General features: G+C 42.7%; 1 protein-coding gene across 1 annotated transcript in view; it reads right to left on the reverse strand.

The window, feature by feature from the left end:
* LOC103610681 (unconventional myosin-Ie) overlaps positions 1-10257 on the reverse strand; it is a gene marked incomplete at both ends in the record, with an annotated part of 45840 nt that extends 35583 nt beyond the window's left edge. Inside the window, 4 exons of the mRNA XM_008594794.1 lie at positions 836-1032; positions 5534-5666; positions 7120-7254; positions 10126-10257. Coding sequence (XP_008593016.1) covers positions 836-1032; positions 5534-5666; positions 7120-7254; positions 10126-10257 — 597 coding nt within the window. The remainder of the gene's footprint in view (positions 1-835; positions 1033-5533; positions 5667-7119; positions 7255-10125) is intronic.
* Between the last annotated feature and the right edge of the window lie 1593 nt (positions 10258-11850).

Here is an 11850-nt window from a genome sequence, read left to right on the forward strand (position 1 = left end):
ACAAAAAAGACAAAAAAAAATATATATATATATATCCAAAAAATCTTTGATATTCCTCCCTTCAAAAGGTGCAGACTAATTCTCCTAAGTGTAGACTATACTTAGGGACTTGCTTCTAATAAACAGAATGTGAAAGAGTGACAATACTTGAGTCCAAGATAAGGACATAAAAAACTTGTGACTTCTTGCTCATCCTCTTTTAGATCACTCATTCTGGGGAAAACCAACCCCCATGTTGTGAGGATATTCATGTAGCACTGAAAAGAGGCCCATGTAGCAGGGAACTGAGACCTCCTGCCAACAGCCATATGAGTGGTCCATCTTTCAAACAGATCCTTCAGCCCTAGCCAAGCCTTGAGATGACGCAGATCAGCATCTTGACTTCAATCTTGTCCTTGAGTCATAACCACCAACCCAAGTCCCTCCCAAATACCTGATTCATAAAAACTATGAGAAAATAAATGCTCATTATGGCAAGCCACTAAGTTTTGGGTTAATCTGTAACACAGCGATATATGCGATAAATACAACATTCCTAAACCTTTAGGCTCAAAAGTCAAGAAAGGTCTCCTCTTTTTTCTGATCGCTTGTCCAGGTTTTATTCAATATTTTGTCCAGAAAAACTGTTACTGTATTAGGTCTAGCTAATGTGTCTTGGTGGGCAATTCTAGAAGTAAAATCAGGATTCGACGATCCCAGAGTGAGAGGATAAAAACTGGCAAAGTAAGGTAATAGTTAAAAGGAATGAACCAAAACATGAAAACAAACTCTTAGTAGTTTTACTCTTTATAGTTAAAATGTGAAGCATCACCAACATCAACCTGTGTTTACTTACATCCACCAAGAAATCGAAGACCCGGGCATGCAGGGCCTTGGAGAGTGCGTCCCTGGTGTAACAGGCCTGCTCCACGTTGAGGGTCACGTGGATGGACTCGGACTTGCCTCCCCACTTGCTATCCATCTGCCGGCTCGTTAGCTTTTCTTTCAACCGGTCCTGGTTTATCCCCAGCAGATATGCAGGAAAAGCCAGAACTGCAGAACATAAAAGAAAACATGACTATCTTTCAGAATTGTAACAACGCATCTCACAAACACATGGAGGCACTTGTGTGCATGTGTGCACATGCAAGTCACCATCATTAGCCCTCAAGAACTTACACTCTAGTGAAGGGTGCTTATCAGCAATCCCACACACATCCATCTATTTTGTTTTTCCCAATTGTTGTATTATATGAGTCAATTCCTATGATGACTGAGACTTCCAATAATATAAATCAGTGATCCAAGAAGGATAGCAAACCAATCCCTCCTACTGAGATCACAGTTAAATGCCTAAAATGGACATCTCTCTAAGCTTGAGCCCGGAAGGAACTCAATTAAGAAACATTTCTTTGGCTCCAAATATTGTTTTCTTCCTTTTTGGTACAATGTTTTCATAGCATCATTTCCAAAGAGTTTGAAGCACCTGATATCATCAAACTAATTGCAATTAATAACATATTTATTGAGTGCTTACCATGTGATTCCCAGTGGTGTTTACAGTGGTTACTGAAGAGAGGAGACAGCATGCAAAATATTTAAGAAATCTTGAAGAAAATCTAGGTGAGGCAAAGATAGTTTACCAAATAAAGAATCTTTCTTAAAGCTGAGTTTGTGACACAGACAGACATAGTTCTGGAAGAAAGATTTTAGAATAGGAAGATATCACAACTTGCTGGGGTAATAAAGAAAAATGTGGGGTTTGGATGAGATTTGGGCTGGGCCTAAAAGGATGAATAGGATTTGAACAGATCCAGACAGGGAAATGGAACATGCAAAGGTGAGGAGGCAGGAATGCAGGAGACATGGTCGGGACATGGCTACAGTGTATAGACCAGTATTGGTTACAGATGAAAGTTAAGGTCAAGTTGAAAAGTCAGGATGAATTCCAATGGTGGGGTTCCTTGTATGGCATGAGATGTCTGTGCTGGGGACAAAAGGGGGCCTGGATGGCTTCTAAAGAGGGGTGTTATACGAAGATTCCTCTGGGGGTGGCATGTGGAGTGAAATGGGATTGGTGTGATTCACATTGCATCGCAGCACACCCATGCCACCTTAATGTCATGTAGTATGGTATTGAACAGTTTTTGCATAGAAAAACTGAGACTCCCATTGTGCAGCAACTTTTTTCAGGCCAGGAAACTTACTGAGAGGAGAGATAGTAATATAAATTGAATTTTCTTGATTTCTGGGCAAAACACTTAATATAGATATATGACACCATTTTTATGAATGAAAGAATGCTCAAGTTTTCTCGATATGAAAGGAAGATTTTTACGTATGTAAATGAAAATTTTGAACTTGATTACGGGTCTTCTTTTTCTGCATAAACCTTTACCAAAATTCTCTGATAAAAAGATTTTGTTAAAGACCTTATGATAATGCTCAAAAATCACAAGCCTCCCAGTAAAGGATAATCTGTTTGAATTTCACAGATGGTGTTAGAATGTAACGGGCTGACATTTCTCAGTATATACCTTCCAATGAGATTAAGTCAGTGAATGCATTTTGAAAAAGCATAAAGCCAGAACAAGGTATTTATCATCTATATGAGTGCTTCACAAAAATGCTTTGACCAATAGAGGCTTCCTCTTACAAAGAACATGTGAACAAATCAAATGCATTGATTTGCCAACGGCCACTTCTGTTAGTTCATTTTTAATGTTAACACGTCTAAGAATCTGGATGTGTCTTCCACTGAACTAAAACTTCCTTTGCACAGAGTAAGAACAGAGGATGTCTGTAAATTAGATTGGACACATATAGGGTTGCTGTGTGAGTCAAGGGACATACGCTCAAGTATCCAACACGTGAGTGGTCTTCACTCAGCAGACGCTATTGTGTTGGTTATTATCACAAGTATCAGGGAGGGCATATCTCACTTGACGCAGTTGACATTATCATCAGTGATCTATGGTACATTCACCAGGGCCCTTCTCATTGTTCATGGGAACCACATAGTGAATAGTTTTATAAAACAAATAATTAGCCCCAATTTGTCTGTTTTGTAAAGAGTAGCTTTTCCCAAGCCCCTAACCATGCTAAAATGGGGACATGGTTAAACTATTTGTTAAAATTGTTTATGCCATTGTTTTTATGACTTAGCTAAAACAATAAGGGCTAAGATGAGAATCCCTGAAACAAAACAGAGAGAATGGACTGGCAAAGACACACACTATATACATTTCTATCTCTTGTGCCTCTTCTGTAGAAGAGGACATAACTCAAGGACTGCAGGCACTCAGGAAACAAGGCATGGAATTTGGCCAAGAATCAGAGCCACAAGCTTAGCTAAGAAGAACTACAGAGGAAATATAGTACTTGGTTTGAAAAAAAATCCATGCCATGTTTTTCAAGTGCAAGCTTATATGGCCTCATATTTTCTTCAGTGGCTGCCCTGGTGCTGAAATTATAGGGCTGCTTCTATTGACTGCCTCCCGGCTGTGAATTTCCATGAGGCTGTGTGAGCGTGTGGCTGGATGGGGTTTTTCATTTCAGTAGTATTCATTCAGTTTTGTAACAGCGGAAGATCATAAGCCATCTTAAAGTCCAGCAACAGACTGGTTCAAAAATCAAAGTGTAGCCAACCAATGGAATGCCATGCAGCTATAAAACAGATGACCCGCCCTATGAATAGATATAGAACACCCTCCAAGATAAATGTAAAGTGAAAAAGCAGCGGTAGGACATTGTGTCATAAGCTCCCATTTTTGCATAAAAGTGGGAAAGATGAACGGATGTGTGTAGTCGTTCTGGAGCAAATATTCCTTAAAGGGAACACAAGAGACTAGGAATCTTGGTTACCTCTAGACAGGAGAACAAGTTGACTGGCAAAGTGGCGGATGGAAGAACTTTCACCATATACCTACTTGAACCATGTTCATGTATTGCCAAATGAACAAACCCCCAAATCAATGGAAGAAAATCATTAGAAGGGGGACACATTTCTTAGTTGGACCTCTTTTGGCTTTAAGCCAGAGCCTTTTCTGCTCTCCAGCCCTCCACCACCTTGAGTCGGGGAATTTCACAGACAGTTGCCAATCCTGGGCTTTACCCATTTGGCTGAGGAGGCTACTCACTCTGGACATCAATGTGCAATGAAACACTTCCTGGCTCAGACTTCCAGGGGAATGCTTGCTGTTTTAGTGCCATGATTTTGTTCTCAAGCAAAAAGAGGCAGTGAAGGATTTTACTATCCAAGAAGGCAAAAGAAACTCAGTCTCCTTCCACAGAAACTACTGTCAAGTGTTAGTGATCCTACTCGATACATCTGTGCACTTGATAAATATCAAGGACAATGTACATAAAGCCTAGAAACATAGTTATGGTGACAATGATGATGAGGTCATGTTTCTAGACTTTATGAACACCCTGCATATTTATTGTCTTTCACCCCTTCCCTGGAAAACATAATTCATCTTTCTCTTTATCAGATAGACATCGGCAGTCAGCAGAACTTCCCCCTTTTACCAGAAAAGAAAACAAAAACATAAAAAAGAAACCTTATTTGGAATGGAAATATCCCCACTGCATTGTCAGCAATGAGTGGGATACTATTTATTACTAAACATCTAAATTTATCATCCTTGAAGAATGCTGAGAAAGGAAGAAATGCCTTCCTGGGTGGTTAAAGAATGTGTGGGTTCTGAGAACAGCCTGGAAAGCCGTCAATGCCTAAGAGGCTGAAATCACGCATCACAGTATCTGTGATAGATTGTGGGCACACATAACCAATAATGGCTCTCTGCAGGAGGGACCCTCATTTCTTCTCAAAGAGTATAAATGACTATTCAGGTCTTGAGGCTCCAACAATACAGGTGTTCATGAAAGGCAATCATCAGAAAGGTCAACACAATAGTCAATGTCCATTTTTTCCTGTGTTCAGAAATCCAGTCTAATCTAACCCGTGTGGCAAACTGTCAACCTCTGAGCTTCCCATATTTACATATATTCTATTGCTTGACCTTCAGCATCTTTAGGTGAATACAGACACCAAAAACCAGTCACAGAAGAGGTTTGCATTAGTAGACTAATTTTCTGCATTATTAAGCCATTACTCTAATCTTCATTAAAGATCATCTTTAGGTGAATACAGACACCAAAAACCAGTCACAGAAGACGTTTGCATTAGTAGACTAATTTTCTGCATTATTAAGCCATTACTCTAATCTTCATTAAAGATAAAACTTTATCTTTAAACCTAGATGTGAGTTTCTGCCAGATTCCCCAAGGTTAATGATAAATTGAAACAATGTCATTAATCTGTGGTATGGGACATGGAGATGCTGGTGGTGAGGAGAGGGGCAGGTGCACAGAAGAGGTCTAATCTCTCATAAGGCCATTTGTCCTGCCACAGCAGGACACGGAAGACTTCACATCTCTTCCCGATACACCCCATTTGAGATCTAAGCAAAGGAAAGTGGTGGGTTACTTCTGATTCAGAACTAACCAGCCATTTCCCCTCATTCAACCACCACATGCCAGAGTTACGCACACTCTTCACTCTCCACTGCTGCGTAGTTGCCGACTTCTTTGAAGCTGATGTTTCCTAGGTGGAGAACTCCCGCCACTATCTGCAACACCAGCGTTTGCTCTTCTGCGAAGATCCCGATCACATTCATTGCATGCTGGGAGAGGAAAGAGAAATTATCCAGACAAGCCGGCCATCAGCTTTATAAGCCAGTAATAAAGAAGCCAAAGCATAGATTGGATTGTGCAGTTATGTGCGGTTTAGCTTGAGATGGCAGCTGGAAGTCCCCGAACAATGTGATCACTGGCCAATGCATACATTCTTCTCAAGTCTCAAAGTTGTGCTGGAAGGGCAGTTCTATATTTAAATTTAGCATGTTATCCTCCAAAAACAAGGGCCAGAGAGCTCCGGGAGGAAAGATACTCAGAGAAGCTGTAGCCACATACAGGGCTGCAAGCCTGCCCTTGTCTCTTGGTGTGTTCTTGTTGCCAACTCTCTCCCTCTAATGGCACTGCTCTGCTCTTTCCAGCTATTGCAAGTAGACTCAGGACATCTTTCCCTTCACTGGGAGGGATGAGAATTGATTGTACTTGTAAAAGGATCTTGATTAAAAATCAACAGGAAATTGAATAAAGGCATTATTAAAAAGGCTAGTTGTGGAGGTCCATTAAATTCATTAAAAATAGCTGAAATGTTTGCCTTAGCTCTCGGAATCCTAAGAGAATTACACTGTAGGACCAGCATGCAGGCCCTTTATCTGCACTTGTTCTCCCAGCTCCTTTGATGCCATGTGGCCTCTTGATACCATCTTATTGTCCAGGCACCAGGACACAGTCTGTCTGAACTCCTGTCCCTTTCAAGTACAAATGTCAGCTCCACTCAAACTGAATCTCCCTGGCTCATTCAGGGTTTCCCACTCAGTTCTGAATGGGCGGAGGGACAGGACCGGCTTGTAGCTGACTCAAAGCACAGTGGTAATGCAGTCCTTTGCGGCTAAATGGGGTTTACCCCTAGAAAGTTCTAGATTGACTAATTTAAATTGTTTTCCCCAGGATGCTACCCCTCAATAATCTACCTAGTTTCACAACTTGTATTGCAACATACATACAATGTGGACCTCATGGAGTAGAAGGACCGTATTCGGATCTGTACAATACACAGGTAGAGAGAAAGTCCTCAAAAACAGAAAAGAAATGAAGAGGGTGGAGAAAAGACTAAAGGTGTTCCAAAATTTCTAAACCTAATTAAGATCGTAACTGTGCTGTTTGCTTAGCTGTCCTAAGGAAACAGCTCATCAACTGTGTAGGCCGTCAGCACACAGGAATGCTAAATGTATTTCCCACAATAGTTTTTGCCTGATTGTCAGGGCTTCTGTAGGGAGACAATGATGAATTCAGTTTGTTGACCCATCTTGAATCCTTAAGTGGTCCTCAGGCAATTGGGAATATGGCTATTTAAGGGTGCTGAAACATGTGCTTTAGGATATGGAGTGCTTACAGCAGAACGAGGTGGAAATTCCATGCTGCTCTGTTAACCTTGGCCACCCTTTCTAGCACAGGCAATGCCCGTTCTGGAGAGCACATCCTGCCTGGCCCTGAGCCAGCACTTACCAGAGTTTCCTGAAACTCCCGCCTGTCGTCAATGTCATCAACCTTGTAAGACCCGGAGAGGCTCAGGTAGTAATAGTAGTCCATGCTGGTGATGCCAAGGCTATGCTTCTGCTCTGCGGAGGCACCTTCAATGAGCTGGAGCAAGAGAAGGTGGGATGTGCCATGATGTGGACCACAAAGCACCCAGTCACCTCTCAGCTCCTGCCACCACCATCCCTGAGCTCAGGCCATGAGAACCTTCTACCCCTGCTTCCTGAAATTATGGGTGCTCCTAGTCTACAATATATGAAGGGGCTTCCAAATATCTGCTCAACTTGTAGTAGCCCCAAATCATCTCTGCAGTTTCTGATTCTTAACTCTGACAAGAACTGCAAGAGCTGAGGATTTTCCCTTGTCCAACAGAGGGAACTTTACTCCTACACTTGTGATCCCTTAGAAGAGGGAAAGCAAAACCGATTATAATCACTTTGTTCCTGCCAAGCTTGCTTATGGCTTCTTAAAGTGGAGCTGGCTCCTCCATGCTTCTCAGTACAGAATGCATAGTAAAAACAGCTGTATGCCCGCTCTTGCCACATTGATTGTCTCTTGGCTTTTTGCTCCAGCTCTGAGGTCTGGCTTAGGTCTGGGCAAGATCCTTTCTAGGGCTCCAGCCAGTGTTGCACTAGAAAATGTTTGACCATCAACTCTTGGGAGAAACAAAATTGATCTGTAGTGTTTGCCAGTATTCATGGTGTAAATACTCCCACCACAACTGACTTCAAATGAGCAAAGGAATGTCACAGAAGGAAGCGGTGGGAAGGGATGCGCACAGCGTGGGCCAGCTCCAGCACCACGACTCTGACCCAATGACATTTAGAGAAACAGAGGCAGCTGCTATCCATGCTTCTCCATCATCAAGTTCCTCGTGTCATCTTGGCTCCCCTCCCTGCAACATCTCAGTAGCGGCCTCATCTCCATTTCTGAGTTCAAGTTCGAGTTCGAGTTCAAGGTCAAGTTCAAGTTCAAGGTCACCCTATGACATCAGGTGCCCTTCATTTTCTTCCCTGTGTCCTCAAAATCTTTTTGTACACCTCCTTTTTGGTCTTCTCCCCTCTCCCAGCACATGGCCCCTCTCTCCCACATCTTCAAACCTCCCTTTCTCTAACAGGCTTCATCTATAAACACACTGCTCATTCCCTTCCCTAGAAGCTTTTCCCGGACTGAACTTCGAGCCACAGTATCGACTTCCCCACCACGACTCAACCACCTGCATTTGGTTTCTCCCCTCCCCACTCTGATGAAATTCCTCTACTTTCCAGTGGCAAAGTACTTTTACCTTTCTTGGTCCCCAGACCTGGGGCCCGTCCCTGAGCATTTGACCCCATTGCTCATCCCCCTGAGGCTTCCCCTGGCTTTGGTGACACTGCAGGACCCTGAGTTTCCCGCTTCTCCTCTAACCACTTCCCTGTCAGCATCACTGGCTCCTCAGTGTCTCCTCGTCCTACACGTGGAAACCACCCCCAAGTCCTGTACGGGCATTATTTTTCCATCCACACTCACTCCTACTGGAGCCTCACCTATTTCACAGCTTCAACCACTACTTTCATGTCAGAATCTTGAACCCCTGAGCTCACCAGCTCCCAGCCTCTACCTTAGTGGTTTCTGACCTTCAGGAAGAGGACTCCTGGAGGGTGGTGGGGATTGGATTTACTGGGAAGGGTCCTGACATCCATTCTGTACTTCTGTCTAGTGCTCAACAAATAAGGCACTATGTGTGTGCCTGTGTGTGATAAACACAGTTACTTTCCATTTGTGTGTGTATGTTGCTTTGATTAATATAATTAAAAGCATTACTGAATTCACAGCTCATTTATGTATTTTTTCAACCAACAGAGATACCAATAAAAAGAATTAACCTGCCATCATTTAAGATGTCCGTGTAATCAAAAGCATGAATGTGAGCTATCACTGTTTAACTTCCTTCTAATCCAGTGACCTTCAAACTAAAAACAAAACAAGTCACCAGGCCTTTCTTCAAAGAAAATCTGATGTGGATCCCTAATGTATAAAATATTAATAAGAAAACCCAAGCATAAAACACTTGTTTATGGCATCATCATATTTTTAAAAAGTACTTAAAAACATTTTTTAAAATAGTTGAATTTGGGGCCGGCCCGGTGGCGCACTGCTACAGTGTGCCGCTTGGGAAGCGTGGCGGCGCTCCCGCCGAGGGTTCGGATCCCACATACAGACCGGTTCCCGCTCACTGGCTGAGCGAGGTGTGGGAGCAACACTGAGGGTTGCGACCCCGTTGCCGGTCCTGGCCCGGTACGGGCGCGACACTGAGGGTTGCGATCCGTTGCCGGACACGAAAAAAGACAAAAAGGAAAAAAAAAAAAGTTGAATTTGATGATTGCTAAGTCTGGAGTCCAGCTGAAAAGCACCCAGCACACTGCTCTAGCCCCAAACTTTCCATGGCTTCTGAGGGTTGAAGTGGAAACTTTTTGACTTGGTATTCAAGATCTCAAGCCTATTTCAAATCTTCTCCCCAACAGTCCACCTTTGGGGGGCATCTGCCCCTGTAAACTGGCTGAGGCCTGGCTCACTGACTGGCTTTCCCTCTCACCTTTGTCCTGGTCACCTTGTCCCTGATCAGCCCCCGCCGCTCTCTATCAGGGGCTCTGCCACCTTAATGGCTCCCCTTGCCACCCCAGCCAAATCTCCCCATGTAAATTTCTATTGGGCAAAGAACCAAACACTCCTGCTTTTGTTTTACAATTATGTCAACACTTTCCTGATTATTTTATTTTGGGGGAATTTTTGTCTTATCATTCCAATTAGAACTTATTCCCCTTGAGGGTAGAGACGGTCTCACAGGGCTGCGCACTGACTCACACATACTATTGTAACAATCCTCCTTGGCTTGTCAGCTAGACTGTCCAAAGCTGCAGGCGGAGAGAAAAGAATTTTTTTTTTTAATGTGGAGAAAGGAATAGGAAGTAGGAAAGAAAAATCATAAAGGAAAACCTGGTAAAATATGTGAAAACTCCGCTCTCCGGGGTTCCTCATCACCACCCTAGATTTTTCCAGAAGGAAGTTGGAGATCTTTCCACCATCTGGTTCCCCACCTGGACTGAACTGGATTTCAAAGTATTTTCCCTGTAAGAAAGTTAGTGATTTCCTTCAATGGTTGGTGAAAAAAAAAAAAAAAACCATGATGTTCCAAAGAATACTGTATATAATTCAAGGAAATTCACCATGATGTTCCAAATAGGCTTTGAATACTGTATATAATTCAAGGAAATTCATTAAAAGACACATTCTGAATTATTCTTAATTCTACCATGATGTTCCAAAGAATACTGTATATAATTCAAGGAAATTCATTAAAAGACACATTCTGAATTATTCTTAATTCTGGTCTAGACTTCCTCACCTTTTTCCTATCAGACAATAACTGTGCTTTTGTCCAATCACACAATTCTGTAGAGTGAGAAAGAATCCATCATCTAGCCTGACTAAATAAGGATATGCTATATTCCTCGCCATTTTCCCCTAGGAGGTGCTTGCTTGCTGCTCAGCCGGAATGTGTAAAGAATAGGGCAGATTAAAATGCCAAGGTCACGGTTGTGATCCCCAGTACTGGCCAGCCGTCAAAAATAAAAAGAGAAAAAAGAATAAGGCAGAAGAATCACATGGTACCCTTAATCTGATGAGTGAACTCTGTCAGCTACTTCCAGAGGAAGCAAATTTTCCCTCTGGCAGACTTCAATTCATGGCTTTGGGCAAAAGTTGTCAGTCCTTTTTACCCCGGGAGCATCTAAAATGCTTATCTAAAATAAAAACACTTTATTAGAAATAAACTTCTTTCCAGCTACTTGTGGGTCTGGGGGTTTTTGTTACTGTTGTTGGTATTAATATTCCCAATTATTATTTAATTTCTGCTCATCGGAACAAAGGAGAATAAAAGCCTGGAATTTAGTTGGAAAAGGTATCCAGAATGTTAATGGTATTTTTTTTCTCACTAGAACTTAGTTTCTCTCCAGTCCTCTGAAACTTAAGCACCCTCAGGGGCCAGGAGGGTAAATTTAAATTAAGGAAAAGCATCAGGGAGTGGTGCGGCCTAAGTCCAAACTGAAGAGCGTGCCCGGCCTAACTCGTTCATACTTAATATTACAAAACCCTGCAGGCTGACTGAATGTGCGCATCTCAGGGCTGAACTCCGCTGGGCCTCAAGTCTACAACTAGAGACATGAACTCACTGAGTACAAGAAAAGTACTTTGCGTGCTCTGCAAATGTGTGAGTATTTGCTGCGTTCTTCTTAAGTTGCTTCCAGATTCCAGGTGTCAGAAAGACAACAAAAGAAGGCCACCCTCTAATTGTCTATTTGTCTTAATCTGATGACCCCTCCTCCTGAGAAAACCAAAAACAAACACCCAGAAGCACCAGACGTAGAGAACCACCAACCACGTCAGTGCATCCTGAGTGTCAGTGCATCCTGAGAAAAGCTCTCTGGACACGATCCCTCTGTGCTTCCTGTGGGGGCCACCCTTCACCACCTCTCTTTCGGCATGTTACAGAAGGAACAATTCAGTGCTGTCCCCTCACTCCCTATCAATTGGGGGAAAATGAAACCAAACAGGTCAACAAACCCAGGAATGGCAGGTGTAGTAAATGGCAAATTCCCAAGTCCTTCTAGCAGTAATTCTCAATTTTGGCTGTTAGAAACACCTGCCTGTTAGAAACACCTG

This window comes from Galeopterus variegatus, unplaced genomic scaffold, assembly GCF_000696425.1.
Source record: "Galeopterus variegatus unplaced genomic scaffold, G_variegatus-3.0.2 Scaffold11570, whole genome shotgun sequence".
NCBI lineage: Eukaryota > Metazoa > Chordata > Mammalia > Dermoptera > Cynocephalidae > Galeopterus > Galeopterus variegatus.